The sequence below is a fragment of the Lactuca sativa genome, chromosome 4 (genome assembly GCF_002870075.4).
Source record: "Lactuca sativa cultivar Salinas chromosome 4, Lsat_Salinas_v11, whole genome shotgun sequence".
NCBI classification, from domain to species: domain Eukaryota; kingdom Viridiplantae; phylum Streptophyta; class Magnoliopsida; order Asterales; family Asteraceae; genus Lactuca; species Lactuca sativa.
Window position 1 is genome coordinate 271,888,794 of NC_056626.2, and position 21,191 is coordinate 271,909,984.

The following is a 21,191-nucleotide window of genomic DNA, read 5'->3' on the forward strand; positions in this document are numbered from 1 at the left end:
TTAATTTCTAGAAGTCCATTTGATTTTTGAGTACATGTCAAAGCTAGTGGGAGCATAATTGTTATGTTGGTATTGCATGTTCACAATACTATTCATAAGGAACAATGTCTTTAGTTTGTAAGTTGCAAAACTTAGGAACTATTTCGCTATAGTGGACATACAGGATAGGGCACTTATACTTCGTTAAGAATCTAAATGTTTAGATTTTATAGTTTAATAGAACTTAGTCAAAGACATATATGAATACCATGTTGAAATGTTTCAACATTGGAGATTCTATATACGAAAATATTATAGCAACGAATTGAATAGATATTAGACCCTTGTAATAATGAGTCGAGTCCCATGTGCTTCAGATATAGGATCGATTACATATGCTACAATATTTGCATATTCTAACTTTTTAAATGCTTTTGGTATTGTGTGAAAAAGGATTATAATTTCATGTGACTAAAGTTGTTAAACAACTGTCAAGAACATTTTGAGGGTTACCAAATACTAATTACTTATGGAAAGTTGGAAGTATGACATTATTTGAGAAGGACCATAGTGGTACGTTCTGGATTGAAATAATTCTTGGTCATAATTGATGGTCATATGAAAATATGGAAATGTTTCCAGAATAGGAGATGCTTATAGAATCAACATGTGAATTGGAAACTTTAATGCAAGAGAAGTGTTCAAGGAATGTACTGTAAATCTGAGACTTCATAACCATGGAATTGTTTCAAGTAACAAGTTACAGTGGAACATTATGTAATATTGAAGGCTCAGTCTCTATGACTTTAGAACCTCGACATCACAGAAAGACAATGCATGTAAAGATGAAATTCCACTGCATCTTGAATAAGGACAAAATTTTGTATTGTGAAATGAGCATCATTGGAGTAATGTCCAGTCGATCTGTTCACAAGGGAATGACCATCGAGAGGCATAGTATGCATGTTCACAACATGGCATGACTGATGTTATTTAATTCATGTGGTTATTTGATTACCCAAAACATTATACAATAAATAAATTCGTAATTTTTATGGTGATTAAATAATAGGGATTTATTTATAATCAATGGGTATGATGCCATAGTTAATTAATTTATTATTGTGTTTCACTTTGCATGTTTTACTTCCCTGAGTAATTTAAAGATTATTCAAAATTCCACAGTCGCTCATACTTTTGGAAGTAAGTAGTGATTTAAGATTGTCATGAATCGATTTGTAGATTGTCCATAGGGATTGGGCCTTGCATACTAATTGCTACAATGTTCATGAGTATTTTGAAAATAAGGATTTTAAGTATTAGATAAACCCAAGCTTAGAGATTACTTCATGAAATTTAATCACAAGTAATTCTAATATGATAATATCTTCTATTCTTACAGCAGAGATATGTAGTTCATAGTTGACAGATCGTTTGTGTATTGGTTTGCTCAAACGCATCTCATAATTGGATGTTATAAAGGGTTATTCCATGTGTGATTTGACATGTAAATTGTATGACTATATAGTCAAAGTAAATCGTTCCTTTTTCCTTAACATGAAAAAGCAATATTTGTGTCCCCCTTGATGATTTGAGCTGATCTATGAAAAACCAAGTGCCTGGTCTAGACTAAATTGATGTGTTCAATTTTATAGTCTAAATTGATCACAAATCGAGAAATTGGGAAACAAAGAAATGAACATGAGGTTGATCATTTAATATATGACTATGTTCATATGATATCTTGTAAAACGAAGGAATAGTTGATCACTTATCTTAGGGCCAACGTTTGATTTGAATCAGAGTTCGAAAGTGACTTTGGAAAACACTCTTTGCTATTTAGTTCAAGGTTTATACTTGCAATTATAGTTATAGACATATCCAAGTAGGAGACTATTGGATTAAGGTGTCTAAGCCAACAACTAAATTGGTATATTCTTGTAATTAGAAGTAAAGTCCTTTTTGGGTTGCCTTCATAACTAGAACTTGATTAGAATGACATTTATAGAGAGAAAGAAAGATGATGATTTATTAGATTATTATATTATTAATAAACTAATTGGAAGTTATGAGTAAATGATTTGTTAACATATTATATGATCAATATATTAATTAGTAATAAATAGTTGATTTGATTAATTTATTATATGATTAATAAATTAATATGAGATCAATTGTTAAAGTAATTAATATGTTAATTTATATGATTAATAAATTAATGAGAGATAAATTACAATTAATGAATTGTTAATTAGAATTAATCTGGAATTAATTTGGGATTAATTGGAATTAATTTAAGGTGCAAGGGGGGGGGGATTGTAATTGTTCAATAGTTGAACAAAAAAAACAATTCTAGAACCATCCTAGAGTGTACGATTTTAGGAGACTTTGTAGGGTTTCTAGAAGCCCCCTAAATGTTAATAAGGAAATGATTTGGATTGGAATTAAATCCATTATTTAATTATTCAGATATTGCTTTGTCCCTAAGTTACCTAAACTATAAATAGGACCCCTTGGAACATCAAATTCATTGATACACTTCCCTCAAAAGCGGTGAACGTAAATTATACGTCTCCTCACTCTCCTCAAGTGTCTTTTAGTTATAGGGTTTGGGTGTGAGCCATTAGAGGCATCATCCTTTTGGTGCTAGCTTTCCAAGCTCTTCAAATGAAGGATTGAAGTAACTTGTTTACTATAACAAGTTTAAGGTATCTATCTTTAGTTTATGATTTTTGAAATTACTAGGATGCATATTAGATTTTTTTTATTCAAATTATGTTGCCTTAATGTGAAGACATAGATCCTTTTAGTTTGCATGTGCCCTTCTTAATTGTTAAGTGATTTTCCGCATTAAGCATGTAATTGGTGAAAATTAACTAGCATTAAGAACGAACAAGTCACCAAATCTAAGAGGAGTCAAATGCTTTCACTATCATGTTGGAGAATTTTTTAATGATTGTGTGAAGTGAAAACTAACACAAGAACCATTTGTTGCTTGCAAATTTGAAGATCCTCTACTTAATTAAGAAATTAGCTAACTAATCACTACATAACCATCTTAACTCATAAATAAAGATATATAAGTAACAAGAATAAACTAAGATGTAAAACACTTTCATAAAGATCTAAGAACAAGTTCATGGATTTCTTCAGTATTCAACCAAACATTCAACCAAAATCACCAAAGTCAAACAAGAGTAGTTTAGCCTAGAATGGCTAAACTCAGGAAAACAAAATAAGAGTTAAGAGTACCAAACATATAACAAGAATCAAGAGCAAAATGATGATGTTCTTCAAGTGTTCTTGGTGTTCTTGAGGCCTCAAAATGTAGAGAAAAAACTCCAAAAATCTGATGTGAAGAAGTATTCAAAAGTAGCACACCAACCTTCCCCATATAGCTCAAAAGAAATATTCTTAGAAATTCCCCTGTAGAGCTATGCGACTCGCGTGCTGTTGCGCGGGTAGGCCGCACGGGTGGTGCTGATTTGGGCTCCTTTGTTATTTGGGTTTCTAATGACCTAGCCCACTGGCCCAAAACGAGTCCAATCCGTTTGTAGTACATTGTTCTTCAAGTTTTCTTTAGTTTAAGCCCAATTTGTCTTCTCCAAATCATCCATGGCTCGAGCCCTCGCTCGAGATCAATCCGCAAGCCCGAATAATTCTTTAGTCTTTTTTCAAGTTCAAGGCCTAAGTTTTTTTTTCAATGATCCATCTGTAACGACCGCGTTTCCAGGCTAGACATTATTGTTGATGTAATAGTCTAGGTTAACCCCTGTAACTCTTTTTGAAGAATTAATGATGAAATATTTGAGTATTATGTGAATTATGTGTTTATTTTCTTAATTATTATAATTTAATGAATTAAGAATAAAATGAGCGTTAAAATTAAAGTGTGGGATAATCCCGATATCTTTGCATGAGTATGTGGTGGTTGAAACGAGGATTCCAGAGATATAAAGAATGCCAAAATCCGAGTTAGAATGATGAAGTTATGACCTGTCGAAGTTTCGCGACAGAACCGGCAACACTGAATGACGTAAAAAGTGAAATTTACGTTAGAGCGATATTTAGCCTTAGTGATCTAAACAAAAGTCGTATAGTACGTTAAACCGAGAGTGTGCATAAAAATAACGCCCAAATCTGACTTCGTATGAGGAAGTTATGATTTTCTGAAGTTTCGACTTAGCAGTATGCAGCCCGAATACTCGATTTGAGACTGAGCGGTTTTTAGCCGAAACAATCTAAACGAGAATCGAAGATCTCGTTAATAGTAGTGAAACGATAAAAATACAGGCGAAAACGGACGCCAGACGAAGAAGTTATGAATTTATAACGGAGTTTTCCTGTCCCGACCTACTAAAAATAAATAATAAAAATAAAGTCAAAATTAGCCGACAGAGTCTAAACCAAAGTTGTAGAGCGTAGTCTCACCTACGCGTGTATATAAAGAACGTCGAAAACGGAATTCGTATGAGGAAGATATGAATTTCAGAAATTTTATAAATAATTAAAATATATATTTAATTAAGAATTTCGGATAATATCCGAAGGAGTCACTGATCCTATCTGAACTACGCCTAGCGTAGAGCTGTATGTGCAGCGTACATCGAAGCATGACCCGCCTCGTACTCGAGTGCTCCAAAGTACGTAAGCAGTGACGATCCGAAGCGTACGCCCCGCGTACTGAGCATTACGCCCAACGTAATGCGAGGCTTCTGCCCCTATATAAAGGATGCGAGGGCAGCCGGCCTTTTTTGTTCCTTTTCTCTTCTCTCTCTCTCTCTCTCTCTCTCTCTCTCCCGTTTTACCTCGTTTTTCGTGCAAGAATTACCCCGAAGCCCCGATATCATTCCCAAGACCCGAAACAAGTCCCGAAGCCCCGAAGATCCCGAGAAGTGAGATTCCCGAGCCGAAGTTCTGCCCGCGAGAAGCCAGTTTTTGTGAAGATCTTCCAGATCTACTGAAGAATACTACTTCTACAAGCCGTAGTGCTGTCAGATCATCTTCTGAGCAAGTGAGTGTGTAGTCACTTTCTTCTAATGCATAATTATGAAGTATTTTATCTGAAATACGTGTTATGTGTATATTTTGTTGTTATATGTGTGAATATATATTCACTTTCTTCTATCTCATAGATATGATTTATTCTCTATGAAATACGTGTTATGTGTATGTGTCCCATCTATTGCTTAGAATATGTATTGAATGAGAATGCTATACATGTTTTAAACTATGTATAAAAATATATATTTTTATCTACTAATATGCTGGGTAGAACATGGGTAGATAGTTGATGTGTGATAAACATATGAGACGCCTCGTTGTTGTTGCTGATTCAGTCATCTAGCGGAGTTTAGATGACATCCACGGACTTTTCTAGACAGTCCAGTGGAACGCTAGCAGGCTCATTACCTGTAGGTGTTAATGAACTTGGGTGTTCATTTGTTGTACTCCATCCCCCTCATGGTTGCCTTTAGGAAATCTATTATTAAGGAAACCCCTTTGCAGTAATGTCTGTCCCGATGAAAATCCTAGATTAGGTCCCTTGTAATAGTTGTTGTTTTAGGGACATAAAGTGAGGATAACGGGAATGGGTAATCGGGTTATTGTTGGTTGGTGAACTAAATATATTTATTTATTATGGGTAGAAAACCCTATATGCTCACCAGGCTCCCAAGCCTGACGCACTCAGTTTTCTTTGTATTACAGGTAGTGACGCCAGAGCATAAGTTGGATGACTGGTCAAGTTATTTTTGGATTATAGACTTGTTGTTATATATAATGTTGCAAGGTCTGTATTGTAATGTTTATGCTTTTGGTCTGTTTATCGAAACATGACATCCCAAGTTTTGTTTTATTATGAAAATACATTTCTTGATGAAATGCTTTGGTAAATCTTATTTTATCATATTTCGTTTTGGGAACAAATTCTGCAACTCTTTTAATCAAAGGATTACTCTGAAATTGTTTTAAAAGCATAAATTAAACCGGTCTTTTCTGGCCGTGATTTTGGGGATGTCACACCATCCATCACCTAGCCCACTTTGCATCATCTCCACTAGTTATCAAGCCCATAATTCTTGTTGTCCTACAAGTCCAATTGCTTCCCAAAAGTCCCGAACATTCCCGCTCCGCTAGTCTTTTTGAAATCTGCAATTATGCTCAGAAAACTAGAAAGTACTCGAAATAATCATAAAATAACAAAAAGGAAAATATGCATGATGATTAGCTAAATTATGAATGAAATATACTAAAATAAACTATTAAAAGAAGTAAATAAAATGAAACTATAAAAATGCCAAAAACGGAGCCCATACGAGAGAGTTATGATTTTTGTAAAATCATTAAGTGTATAAAAACATGGGCTAAAAATAAAAGTTAGAATTAGCCAAAACAAACTAAAGGGAAGATGTTGTACTCATTGAGACCTACACGTGGGAATAAAGGTCTTCGAAAACAGAGCCCGTACACAAAAAATATGAAATTTACAAAATCTTAAAAACCAAGCGTGCGCACTTACGCGTACCGACACCCGATTTGTGAAGATTTGGATGACGTGGACCGCAAAAAAGATGACACGCATCAAGCTCTAGATGGTACCAACGTGCTCATGCGTAACGTGCGTCCCAATGACGACACAAACACCAAAATCTTTCACTTTAAATAGAGGTCTCTATCTCCTCCATTCTCACACTATTCACCTGACTTCTCTTTCTCTCGACATGGAACCTTTTTCCTTCCGAGAAATTCCCGAGCCCTTAAAATTCTGTCACAAAACACCGAGTACACGAAGCATGCTTCAAGGATAACTTCATGACCCCACTGTTACATTTTTCAAAGTTTTATGCGCGAGGGGGGGGGATGGGTGGGTGGGATACATGTTATAATACTATGTTATTTTATAATTATTGCTAATTGTATATTATTAGTGATATAACTATGCCTAGAGCATTAGGGTAATATTATGCCTGATAGATACATTGTCCAACTTTTAAGGATAATATTGTGTCTAGTCATTGCGCTTACCAACCCTTAAGGATAATATCGTACCTAGTCATTATGCCGACCAATTTTCTAGGAATCATTATACCTAGTCATTTCCCTGACAAACTTTGGGATAACATTGTACCTAGTTGTTACTATGCCCGATTATCCTATTGGAATAAACTATACTAACTTAATTATATATATATATATATATATATATATATATATATATATATATATATATATATATATATATAATATAGTATAACTAATGAAACAAGGAAAACGAAAGTACCCGATATGGCTACACATTAACATTTTTTTAATGAGACGTTATTCATCCCTTAACTAAATAACCTTTAGCTAAACCGACCTATAATCGTTAAATCTTAAGCGAGCGATAAAGGTATGTATAGATCTATACGGGGCTGATTGCTAGCTACAACCTTGATGGTCGAGTCACAACATACATAAATTTCTAAACTTTGGCGACATCCGATGAAGTGTCGTCTCGAGAAGATTCAACGTCACGAGCTCAATTATATGAACTCATTGTAACATTGTTTAGCCTTAACTAAAGAAACTACTTATGAAGGGATGCCTCGAAGAAGTAGCAGACACACATACATAAACAATAAATGAATGCTAGGAAGTTATATCCCTAGTGATTGTAGTAATCAAGTTCCAAATATCTGTATGAGTACCCATAAAATACAAGAAGATATTATAAACAAAACCAAGGGATGAAAAAGATAGGATTAAGGATAAATAATGAGACATAACACCATATTCATAAACAAAGATCCGTTTATTTTGAGAAAATTAATGATTTGATCTTATGACCTGCTCAACAGGTCAAAAAGGACTAAAGTTAGTAAATTAACTGGTTTCTTGAGTTTTTCTATTTAAAAAGTCAAATAATCATAACTTTTCTATTCATAAAAATAATTTAAGATTTTATCAAAAAATTTATCAAAATAATGAGATTTTACTATAGAAAAACCAATAATTATATTTTCCATCTTCTAATAAAATAAAGGGAAATGACTTGCGAGGGTAATTACCTTTTCGTCTTGTTCACGTTTAGGCAACTTCAATTTTTTTGTACACATTTAACCATTTAACTTGTTCACATATTACTATTGTCACCTGATAATAGGTGACAATAGTAATATGTGAACATATTTAACAAATTAAATGATCAAATGTGTACAAAAAAAGAAAGTTGTCTAAATATGAACTTTTCTTTTACAAATTTCTTAAGATTTTTTTTATAATTTCTTACAATATTTTTATGATATTTTTTTCTTATAGGTTTTTCTAATACAATGTTTTAAACTTTGCTTATAATTTATTTTTTATTTTTTTATACGTTTATATAATTTTAATACAAGTGCTTTTAAACGAAATATTTTATAAATGTTTTAAAATTTTCTAACAAATTTTTAACTTTTTTTATAACTTTCATACATTTATTTGTAAATTTCATGTTACAATATTTTTAAAGTGTTTCACAGATTTTGTATTACAATTTAATATTTTTTATAATATTTTAAAATACTTTCATTGAACTTTCATACATTTATTTGTAAATTTTCTGTTACAATATTTTCAAAGTGTTTCAAAGTGTAAATTTCCCATCCTTGACCGATTCGAAGATCGCAGGAGTGTTTTATAGATTTTGTATGACAATTTAATATTTTTTTATAATATTTTAAAATACTTTCGTTAAATACCATTTTAAACGGTTGTATTAAAAAATTGAAAGTTTATAAACTTCTAATTAAAAAGTATTAAAAAGTTATGATCATTTTAAAACATTTACATTATATAGATTTTTGTTTTTTATTTGTTAAGTAATATTTTTTTTATTCTTTTTAAAGATCCTTCATAGTTATTGTTACATATTTAATTTATTTAATTTTATTGTTAGATATTATTTACTTTAAAAATATTGTATATAATAAGAGACTATATTAAATATTCCACAAAACAAAACCATATTTTTAATTAAAAAGTAAAGTTTAGAATTATCAATATTTAATTAATATTTAGGAAATTATGCATATTTTAAAAATAACGTTTAAAAAAAATAATACAAACAAATATGAAAAATAAAATCACTATTAAAAATGAGAAAAATGAATTATCAGGTTAATTAACTTTTTATTTTTATCATATTTAGACAATTTTTTTTTATATATTTAACCATTTAATTTGTTAATTTGTTTATATATTACCATTATTATCTGTTATAACATGTGACAATAACGATACGTAAACACATATAACAAATTAAATGGTTAACCGTGTGAAAAGAAAATAAAAAAGTTACGAACAAAACAACAAGTTTGGTTGGTAATTCATTTTCTCTAAAATTTTTATATTTTCCTGCTTCTAATAAAATAAAAATAAAATGTGATTGGTTACAAAACTCGATTAACCCATCATAAAATTGGCATAGGTAAACAAACTTGTGACGCCCAAACCTGGGGAATTGGTGTACCGCCTACAAACCGTATAAAAATGAGAGGAACAGCGCTCATCTTCTTTGTTCTTCTTATCTTGAAGAATCCACTGTTTATCGAACTCTAAACAGAAATCATCCACTTAGAATGCGCATCCTTTCGAGGCCACCGTGCCTCTCATCATATTCTGCTCCTTCTCGATCTCAATCACTCGCCAGACACAACTTCCATTTCTCAATTTCAACTTATTCTACTTCTACATCATGTTCATCATCATCGTCTTCCTTTAGTTTCTTTAGCTTTAGACCCTTCAATAAGCGGTTTCATTTCATTAACCCACCTCGTTCTTCCCTCAAACAAACCAAAAAACAGCAACGAACCCTTCAAACTAATGCCCCACCACCACAAAGCAGCATCAGAAGACTCTTGAACTTGAACGATAATCCTAAAGACGATGGTGGTGGCGGAAATGATGATGATGATGATGATGATGATCAGAACGAGACTGCGATTAAGGGGACAATTTTAGCTGGTTTGTTGCTGGTGGGTGTTGTTGGTGGGTTTGGTACTGTTGGGTACATCTATAGAGACCAGATCAATGCTTTTCTGATTCAGTTTTCTAGCTTCATTGAAGGTACACCAGTATTTCCAAACAAATTCCCAGTTCGATTATTGCTTTAAGTGCTCTTAAGAGTTTTGAGCTTGATGGAAATTGGATGATGTTGAATCGAAACTAGAGAATACAACATAATAAACACATTTTTGGTTTCTCAAGAAGGAAGAAAGAAAGTAAGTACACAACATGGTAATAGAACAATGGAGGCAAAAACTAAAAAGGAAGCTCAAGTAATTTCCAAAAATTCTTTCCCATTTTTTATGACATCATAGCTGTTAGGCATCTCATAATCAATGGCACTAGAAAAATAACAAGAGAAAAAAGTAAGAAAATTCATCAATCTTTGTACCATTTCAGGTAGAAAGGATAAGCAAGTCCAACTAGATTCTGTAAGGCTAAAAGGATAGTTTATGCACAAAGAGTAAGGAAAACTTAGGTTTCATGTTTGAATGCATTATTAAAAATAGGCATTTTTGTATTTCCATAGTTGGACAAGAACAATATATATATATATATATATATATATATATATATATATATATATATATATATATATATATATATATATATATATATATTGATTAGTGTATGTTGAATTTAGCATCTCAGGAGAGATTGTATGAATCTTATGCATGTTGGTAATTATGTAGTTTGGTATTTGATGAATAAAACTGTTTAGGTTCCTTTGGGTTACATGGGGACATGATTAGACTGAAGAAGCTTTTATTTTTGATGATGGGATTGCAAAACAAGAAATTGATTTGACTTTTGAGATGTTACATTAATTCCAGTCCGAGTCCAATGCACACCAAACACAATACTAGTCATAAAACTTTATTTGCTTCATCTTCATGGAACGAAGCTTTAAAGAATAAAGATGTGTTTGTATATGTTGTATCTGATTGGCAAAAAAGCTATTTTATTTTAAAAGGAATTGAGCTTCATGTTTCTCTTATTCCTCCTCCAACAGGATATGGCCCTGCTGGATATGCACTTTTTGTTGCAGTTTATGCTGGCTTGGAGGTAAGTAGCTGCCTGCCTCTCCCTCTCTTGAATTCTGCTTAAAATCCTGCTTTTTTCATTTTCATTTTTGGTTTCCTTTTGATTTGATAGAGAGATAATCTGGTAAGCTATATGCGGGTGTTTCTGGTGGCTTTTTTTTTTTTTTTTTTTTTTTTTTTTTTTTTTTTTCTATTAAGTCGTAACTTTTCCCTTATTCATTTCCTCAAGTTTGAATTTTGTTTTAGGTACTTGCAATCCCCGCGATCCCACTGACAATGTCAGCGGGTCTTCTTTTTGGGTCATATACAGGCACAATTCTTGTCTCCATAAGTGGAACTGTAAGTTGCTAAATCAAGATTTTTGGTTTTGGAGTTTGGAATATAACTTTTGAGTTTGTCAGGTGGCTGCAAGTGTTGCATTTCTAATTGCTAGATATTTTGCTCGTGATCGGATACTTAAAATGGTTGAAGGCAATAAAAAATTCCTTGCAATCGATAAAGCAATTGGAGAAAATGGTTTTAGAGTTGTCACACTTCTTCGTTTGAGCCCTTTGCTCCCGTTTTCTCTTGGAAATTACTTATATGGCCTTACATCAGTCAAGTTTGTCCCATATGTTTTGGGAAGGTTTGTTTCCATCATCTTATTGAGATTAATTTTAGCCACTTAATAATTTTATGTACTGATTAACACATCATCGTCTTTTTTTTTACCCAGTTTTGAATAAAAGGCAAAGTACAGATTAACATCATTTTATTGATTTAGCCACGTAACTATTTCTGATTGTTTTAAGGATGCATTAGTAGCTAATTAAACAAAACAACAATAGTTGGGTGGTTAAATTAAAATAAAAACCAATAGCTCTGTTTTGTGGCAAAATCGATAAAATAGTGAAAATACTTTGTGATGTTTTGGCTAAAGAAGATAGTTGAGTTGAAAAAGGATGTGATGTATTGTTGTTATGCAGTTGGCTGGGGATGCTACCAGGAACATGGGCTTACGTTAGTGCAGGTGCATTTGGTCGAGCAATCATTGTGAGTTTTTTTTTTCTTTTATTTTTTCCAAAATCCAAATCATGCTCTTATTAATAAAGTCTCCTGCATGCTGCTTGCCTTAGCAGTAACTGTAAGAAGGTGAGAATTTTCACCTTGCTTTGTGCTAATGAATTTGAATGATGCTTTTATATCATCTAACGACCATCCAAAGTCTAAAAGCAACAGTGTGGATGTTATTATTATTACTTTTTTTTTTTCTCTTTATGTGGCTGGCATCAATAAATTTATGATTTGGCTTTTGCTTTAAAGGGTTATCTGCAGTAAATAGCAACATACTTCCATTGATAATTGATTTGTTTATTATAACATCCTGCTTCCGTGTCATTCTATTGCATCATTGTACTTTGAAAAATCTACCTACTTAGCTAGCAACAAAGCAGTTTTCATTGCTCTAAGAGGGTATGAAAATTGAAAGTATGATAATGCTATAGTTAGTTAGGTAGGTTTTTCAAGATACAATGTTGTAATACAAAGTAGGATGCTATAATAATAATAATAATAATAATAATAATAATAATAGACAAATAAGTGTAAGTAAGTTGCTATTTTTGCAAAATATTATGTTTTTATAAGAGAAAAAAAAAGGGAAGTAGAAAGCTTAAGGAGAAAAACTGAAAGTAGAATGTTGTCATGTATGTGTTACATTCAGCCCCCCTTTTACTTAAATGTGAAAACTAAATGGCACTTGATTAAAGTAGATTAGCATGATTAGTAGAATGGGTTGAAAAGAAAGTAAAAATCGAAAATATACAATGCTGCTAGTGAAAGTTTTGAATGGAATTTGTGATGTTTTTCAGCAAGAAGAATCGGATTTGGGTTTGGCAGGGGGAAGTAATCAGCTTTTGACTCTAGGTGCCGGATTACTTGCAACTGCCCTCGCTGCAACCTACGTCACACGTTTAGCCAAGGTCATTCATGTCTTTTTGGCACTAACAACAGTTTTTTTTTTTTTTAATTAACTAAATTAACTAAATTATGGGTGCTTTGCAGGATGCTATGAAAGACATTGATGACTAAGATCTTGGCTTGTATCAGACTGTATAAGTACTAAGTAGTATCAATACCAGTATTGTAAATCCAGAAAGGCCACTTGTTGAAGTAAATTGTAAATTTTTAATGGCTTTAAGCAAAACTTTATATCCGGTCATTGCATTAGGTTACGTTTGTTACATGAACAACATGACACGGAGAGGCTATCTTTGAATATGCTGATGAATGAGGGCATTCAAGTCTTTTGCACACATGTGAATCTAGAGAAACTCCCTTGTCCCAATTTCTTATAAAAAGTTGCAGTTTTTTATCAGCATATTTTGCACAAAGATGAAATGTAATACGATCGCTATCTTATCTTAAAATGATGCAATTCATAATACTAGTTTCTGGTAATATACTGGAGTATGAGCATTTCCATTTTAAGTGCCGACTTCGATATTTGAATGGCAGAATTCGATACTCTTTAAATCCAAAATTAACATCAACTTTTTACATTTATTTTTCCACATATTCTCTATTACTTTTGTTTAATGTTGCAATATGTTACTTTTTATAAATAATTGTCAAAAGCATATATTAATCTTAAATCCAAAACTAATGTTCTAATTTATTTTGTTTAACATTACTATTGTTTAATTTTGCAACATGTTACTTTTCATAAACAATTGTCAAAAGCATATCGATATGTTTAATTTTCTTTATTTATTTTTACTTGAACTTTTCTTATGCTTCATACAACTGTGAAACCCAATTATCGATGCAACAATTCTACTTCAACCCATTAAAACGCACCCGAATGCAAACCCATTTTCACTATGTTTTATTGGTTTCTATCATTTTTTATTATGTTTACACTACTTACCACTACCAGCAATACATATTTAGATCTAAAAAAATAATTTAGACAATAATCATTTACGGGTGTGCATGTGTTGTTTTAGGCCAAATCAAACCACTAAATGAAGGTTGCCCTTTTGCATTCCAAAAACCGATAGATGTATCTTTTGCTTTTGATACATTTGGTTTTCTTGCGTCAGAGGCGGTGGAGCTTCTCAACAAAGTCCAACGGGTCATTCATTCTAATGTTATATCTCCTAGATTCACAGATGTTGTTTTCAAAAGAGTTAATTTTGCCATTCAGAAAGCACTAACAACGCAACTTGTTGCCCGTTTGTCTTGTATAGATATGTATTGAGCTATATTTGATTTCAATCAAATTCAAGAATATTTTCATTTTAATAAAATAGATGTAGTTTTCAAATATGGTTTCGGGTTTCAACAGTTCGGGTTTGGTTTTAAAGCAAGTCAAAACTGCGGTGTAGACATGATGCCGTGTTTTGAAACCGTGAACAGGCGCAAACCATAAAAAAACATTAAGAGCCCAATTTTTTCTTCCATTTGCAGCCCAATAATTATAGATAATTCACAAAGCGGTTCCATTTGGCATTTTCCATGATTTTTATTCCTTTTGATAAGCATAGGCGATTCACAATGAACAAACTATCGATTCATTTTTCTAAGACAAAATTACATAATTTGTATTGGTTTCCAAAAAAAGACCACTATAGGTTCATTCGAAATTTTTTGGACGCTTGATACTTTTCATGTTTAAAATAAATAAAAATAATGTTTATTTTTTCAGTTAAGTTCTATAAAATAATATATTAGTCATAGAGACCATTTATGTAATTTTGTCTATTATTTATTATCGTTTTTATTTATTTATATTTTCTATAAACTAGATTTTAATGTTTTTTATAACATTTTGTTCGCTTAAATTTTTTAAGTTTGTTCGAATTTCTTTTTAGTTTTTTTGACATTTTGTTTGAATATATTTTTTAAAGTGTTCTTTTAATGTTCTTGTTTGTTTATATTTAAAAAAAAATTCATGGCTGTAATCATAATTCATAATATAATTCACTTACAATCACGATTTTTCTTTTCTCTTTATTCTTTTAATATAGATATAGTGATATAATTATTATTTTTTAATTTAAATATATAATTATATAACACAAGTAATGCTATATAATTATTATTTTTGTAAAGCATTTTATAAATATTTGAAACATCTCAAAAATATGGTCGAAAAAAATTCGTTTTCAAATCATAATTAAAATCACAAATCATTCAATGTCATAGATAAAATCGTAAATCATGTATCATAAAACATCATAGTATATATCACAAGTCAAAATCTCGTAACAAAGACATCAAAGTAAACTCTCTGGCTAATACTGTGGTGTGTGCCATGCGATCACCCCGAGCCCTTCCCCTTGCTAGTGGAAATACCTAAAACCAAAACTAAAAACCGTAAGCACGAAGCTTAGTGAGCTCCCCAAAACTATCTCATACCATACACATATAACATGCAACTAGGAGATACGGGCCCCGCCCACACTCATGGAGATACGGGCCCCGCCTACACTCCGCTATCTCTAAGTTACGGGCCCCGCCCACCCTCAGCTACTTCGAGATACGGGCCCCACCCACACTCCGCTGCTATGAGATACAGGCCCCGCCCACACTCGACAACTAGACAAACATACAAGTATCACACAGGCAATAAGTATAACTAACTCTATCGTTCAGGCTTATATCGTAATCAACTCAGCTATGAGATACAGGCCCTGCCCACACTCGGCTAACAAGGGGATATGGGCCCCACCCACACTCCACTACTAACATAACATGCTACGGGTAGGCCTTGGCGCCTTAGGCCCATTCCTAATGAAAGGGAAACTCACCTTGTATGACTAACTACTGAAAATCTGAGTGAGGAACCCCTGTCTGTTGCTCCGGTAACTCTCCGACTATAAATTCCATAATGACGCTTAGTCAGAAACAGATAATTATCCTTAGGGTAAAATGACCATTTTACCCTTGGTCAAAGTCAACATTTTGAACAAAGTCAACCTTCCAGGTTGACCAAACTCGCCGAGTCAGCTTTATGACTCGCCGAGTCCTAGAACTCAGAACTTTGTAATCGCGACTCAACTCGCCGAGTCACCCCATGACTCGTCGAGTTCCTAAGCTACTTTTTCATCGCGATTTGTCGAAATGACTCGTCGAGTCGCCCTCAGTCTCGCCGAGTCCTGACATAATCAGAAAAGGGACAAGGTCCATCTACTCGCTGAGTTCCTAACTGACTCGCCGAGTTCTATAAACATCATTGGAGTTTCTTCATCGGACTCGTCGAGTTCCCTTATGAACTTGTCGAGTCCCTTGCAGATTTAACCTAGTTAGCTGGTTTACACTTCTACAACTCCAAATATAAAGTTCTAGGTTGTTTCGAAGGTCCATTTTTATAAAGTTGGAGACTTGATGGCTTTGCACACCTTAAATGGACCCAAACTCAAGTTATAGCAACCTACTTCTATGAACATGACCATTGATTGGAGGAAAACGGGCTCAAGACTCCTTTTATGACTCTAGAGGCTAAATCTCTTAGAAAAGAGGGATTTCTTAGCATGCAACCCATGAGAAACAACTTATCCCGCTCAAGAAGGTCAAAAAGACCCATAAATCAAAATTAAAGGAGATCTAAGCTATGGGTTATCAAGCTAAGAGTTTTTTTTACCTCAGAAAGCTACCAAAAATGAGTGTACTCCTGGATCTTGCTCTCCTTCCGCAAGCTTGCTAGCTCCAAGCTCTTCTTACTATCTTCAGTAACACAAAAACACACTAAAAAACTCAAGGGTGAGGCTCTCAATCGGATTAGGGTTTCTGGAGGGCAGGGAGGCTGGTAAGGGAGGCCCAAAAGGGGTTTAAGTAGTTTAAATAGGGTAAAAAAAACCCCCGAAAATAGGGTTTCCTCCTGGCAGACCTACTCGTCAAGTCCATGCTTGGACTCGTCGAGTAGACCCTTTAAACCTCGCGCCCTTTCTAGCATCTACTCAATGAGTTAGGGATACCAACTCGTCGAGTAGCTCAAAAATAAATCCTTGATTAAATAATAAATTGCGTACCAGGAACAAGGCGTTACAATTCTCCCCCACTTGTCTTAGACTTCGTCCTCGAAGTCTGCTGTGTCTGAAAACAACTCTAGGTAGTGCTCCCTCATCTCCTCCTCGGGGTCCCACATCCACTTCTAACCCTTGCGGTGCTACCACTACACCTTCACTAGGTTGAACCTTTTGTTCCTCATCTCTTTCGTCTTGCAATCTAAAATCGCCACAAGTCTCTCTATGTAATTCAGGCTGCCATCAACCTGAATATCCTCTAAGGGTACTACTGCTGAATCATCCATTAAGCACTTCCGTAGTTGGGAAACGTGAAATGTGCTGTGGATCTAGCTGAGCTCTGCTGGAAGGTCTAATCGGTAAGCAACCCGACCCACCCGGGCCATAACCCTAAACGGACCAATAAACCTAGGGCCTAGTTTGCCCCGCTTCCGAATCCTGATAACACCCTTCCAGGGTGACACCTTCAGGAGGACCATGTCTCCCACCTGAAACTCCAAATATGAACGCCGCTTGTCGGCGTAACTCTTCTGCCGACTCTGAGCAGTTTGGAGCCTACTCCAAGCCTGTTGGATCCGCTCCGTGGTCTCGAGTACTACTTCCGTACTCCCCATGACTCTCTAACCGACTTCACCCCAACAAATTCGGGTCCTACACTTTCTCCCGTAAAGCATCACGAAGGGAGGCCGATCTATACTGTAGTGGTAGCTGTTGTTATACGAAAATTCCGCTAACGGAAGGTACACATCCCAACTGCCCCTGAAATCTAGCACGCATGCTCGAAGCATGTCCTCGAGGGCCTGGATCGTCCTCTCGCTTTGTCCATCCGTCTGGGGGTGGAAAACGATATTGAAGTGGAGACGAGTACCCATCTCGTCATGAAACCGCTTCCAAAATCTGGAAGTGAAACAAACATCTCGGTCTGAAACCACCTAGACATGCTCTCCAAGACGTGCCACTACCTCCCGCACATAAATCTCGGCCAACTTCTCGGCCGAGATGCTCTCTTGGATCGGTATGAAATGGGCGCTCTTGGTCAACCGATCCACAATGACCCATATTGAATCGACCCCACGTGCGGTCCTGGGAAGCTTAGTAATGAAATACATGGTAATATCCTCCTAATTCCACACGGGGATGTCCAATGGTTGCATCTTACCGTGAGGCCTCTGGTGCTTTGCCTTGACCTTCCTGCCGGTCAGGCATATCTCTACATACCAGGCTACGTCCCTCTTCATGCAGGGCGATCAGTGGTCTGGGCGAAGATCTATGTACATCTCCGTCGCTCTCGGATGGATGGAGAACCTGGACTTGTGGGCTTCATCCATCAACAGCTGTCGTACTCTGCCCCAGTACGGTACCCAGACTCTACCATGCAGGGTTGACAACCCCCTGCTGTCGTAATCGAAGGAGGCCACCTGACTTGTAATCCTTTCATACTCCCAACGCTCCTCCTTCAGGCCCTCGACCTATGCCTCTCGTATCTGCTCCAGCAATGGAGTAATCACTTTCATCCTCAAACAAATATCTCAGATCGGGGCCGCTGTTACCTTGCGGCTCAGGGCATCGGCCACCACGTTGGCCTTGACCGGGTGGTAAAGGATCTCACCCTCGTAGTCCTTCACCACGTCTAACTACCGATGCTGCCTCATGTTCAGATTCAGCTGATCCATGAGGTACCTCAAACTCTTATGGTCCGTGTAAATGGTACACTGGACCCCGTAGAGGTAATGCCGTCAAATCTTGAGGGCGAACACCACAACCCCCAACTCCAAATCATGCGTCGGATAGTTAGCCTCGTGCGGCTTCAACTGTCTTGAGGCATAAGCTATCACATGACCTTGTTGCATCAACATTGCCCCCATATCTGTGATCGAAGTGTCACAGTAGACTACGAAGTCATCTACTCCCTATGGCAGGGTGAGAATCGGTGCCTCGCACAATTGCTGCCTGAGCGTCTCAAAGGTTGTTTGCTGCTCAGGACCCCAGTGAAAAACCACCGACGTCTTAGTCAGTCGAGTTAACTAAACTATTATCTTGGAGAATTCCTGGATAAATCTCCTGTAATACCCTACCAGATCCAAGAAGCTCTGAATCTCAGTTGGAGACCTCGGAGTCTCCCACTGCATCACGACCTCTATCTTTGCCGGATCAACCAAAATACCCTTCTAGTTGACAAGGTGCCCAAGGAACTGCACCTCGCACAATCAGAAGTCACACTTGGAGAACTTCGCATAAAGTCTCTCCCTCCTCAGTGTCTTTAGCACCTCCCTCAGGTGCTCCTCATGTTGGTCTTGAGTCTTGGAGTAAAGCAAGATGTCATCAATGAATACTATTACAGACCAATCCAACATCGGTCTGGACACGCGGTTCATGAGGTACATGACCACGGCTGGAGCATTGGTGAGCCCAAACGGCATCACCACAAACTCATAATGACCATAGCGGGTCCTAAAAGCGGTCTTTTGCACATCATCATCTTTGACCCGCATCTGGTGATATCCGGACCGTAGATCAATCTTGGAGAACCAAGATGCTCCCTGAAGCTGGTCAAACAAATCATCTATCCTCGGGAGTGAGTAACGGTTCTTCACCGTTACCTTGTTTAGCTCCCGGTAATCTATGTACATGCGGTGCGACCCGTCCTTCTTCTTCACAAACAGGATCGGGGCTCCCCATGACAAACTGCTCGGCCTGATAAAACCCTTGTCTAGCAGATGCGTAGACAACTCTTGCGTCTCAGGAGGAGCCAACCGATATGGTGCCTTGGCTATTGGAGACACACCGGGGACTAGGTCAACCCGAAACTCAACCTGTCTCTCCGGAGGTATTGCAGGTAAATCCTCCGGAAATACATCCGGGTACTCTCTCAGTACTGGCACATCATCCACTGTCGCCTTACCCTTATCTCGGGTATCCATGACATAGGCGACGTACCCTGCGCAACCTTGCTGAAAGTTGCGCCTCACCATCGCCGCTGAACAGAGAATCAGTCCGCGTTGTGCCCTCTCACCCTGGATTACTAACTCTCCCCCACTAGGAGTGCAAACCCTCACTAGCTGAAGCTCACAATCAATCACTGACCCATTGGGGCTCAACGATCCATACCTACTATAAGCTTATTCCCTCGCAGGGGAATAGGAACCAAATCTATTGAGAACTGCTCATCAAATAACCGCAATGTACATCCCATGTGAACCCTCACAACTCTGACAGTCCTGTCATCTGCTATCTCCACATCAAGTGTGCAATCCAGCTCCCCCGGAACTCTACTGAATCGCTTGCTAAGTGCGAGCGATACAAACGATCAGGTAGCTCCCAAGTCAAACAATACTATAACTGATATACCGTTCTACGAACGATCCTATAAGAAAACACATAAACATAAGCAATAATCAGAAACAAATAAGAGATAATGGAGAAGATACATACCCGTAACCACGTCAGGAGCGGGTGCCATCACCTTCCGTGGTGTTGCTAAACTCGGACACTCGGACCTCTTGTGGCCCTTCTGATTGCACTGAAAGCAAATCATATCAGATACTATGGTGGTAGTGGTGGTAGGAGCAACAGTACAATCCCTGCTCACATGCCCTTTTCGGCCACACTTGAAGCAGCCCGAACTCCCCGCCCTGCACGTCCCCTCGTGTGACCTGCCAAACTTGCCGCAGCGGCCTCGACCCTGCTGGCCCTTCCCTTAAGGAATCTGTCTGGGGATTCTTACTTGAGCCCTCCATGCCAGATACCGATTCTGGCTTCCTCTTCCTCTCCATCTCCAAATTAATCTCTCTCTCTCACGAGCTCTCGTAATCATATCCTCCAGCGTCTTGTAGCTGGAGTGACTAAAAAACTGGCAGATATCACTCTGCAACATCTCATGATATCGGGCCTTTTTCATCTCCTCGTCCGCCACATACTGTGGAACGAGAAGAGCCCTCTCCCTGAACTTGGCGGTGATCTCCGCCACAGTCTCAGTAGTCTGCTGAAGATCCTGGAACTCCCTCGCTAACTGTTGCACCTCGATCACAGGTGCAAACTCGGCCCTGAACCTGGTCGTGAAATCACTCCAAGTCATCGCATCCAACACTGTATCATCACCAATGGCTCTCCCAACCTCCTCCCACCAGTCGCG

General features: G+C 36.4%; 1 protein-coding gene across 1 annotated transcript; it reads left to right on the forward strand.

Moving 5' to 3' along the window:
- The first annotated feature begins 9,440 nt into the window (after positions 1 to 9,440).
- On the forward strand, positions 9,441 to 13,407 carry LOC111907745 (uncharacterized). The gene is made up of 7 exons (XM_023903551.3): positions 9,441 to 10,068; positions 11,021 to 11,073; positions 11,298 to 11,390; positions 11,453 to 11,676; positions 12,017 to 12,083; positions 12,902 to 13,012; positions 13,095 to 13,407. Exons 1-7 carry the CDS (start codon positions 9,582 to 9,584, stop codon positions 13,119 to 13,121), a joined length of 1,062 nt encoding a protein of 353 aa, XP_023759319.1. The 5' UTR covers positions 9,441 to 9,581; the 3' UTR covers positions 13,122 to 13,407.
- The last annotated feature ends 7,784 nt before the right edge of the window (positions 13,408 to 21,191 follow it).

What these genes read in the sequence shown, in the direction of transcription:
- LOC111907745 (XM_023903551.3), top strand. Translation starts at nt 9,582, where the DNA reads ATGCGCATCCTTTCGAGGCCACCGTGCCTCTCATCATATTCTGCTCCT. An exon ending in GTCCCATATGTTTTGGGAAG is followed by an intron (nt 11,677 to 12,016) that starts GTTTGTTTCCAT and finishes GTTGTTATGCAG; the next exon opens with TTGGCTGGGGATGCTACCAG. An exon ending in CATTTGGTCGAGCAATCATT is followed by an intron (nt 12,084 to 12,901) that starts GTGAGTTTTTTT and finishes GATGTTTTTCAG; the next exon opens with CAAGAAGAATCGGATTTGGG.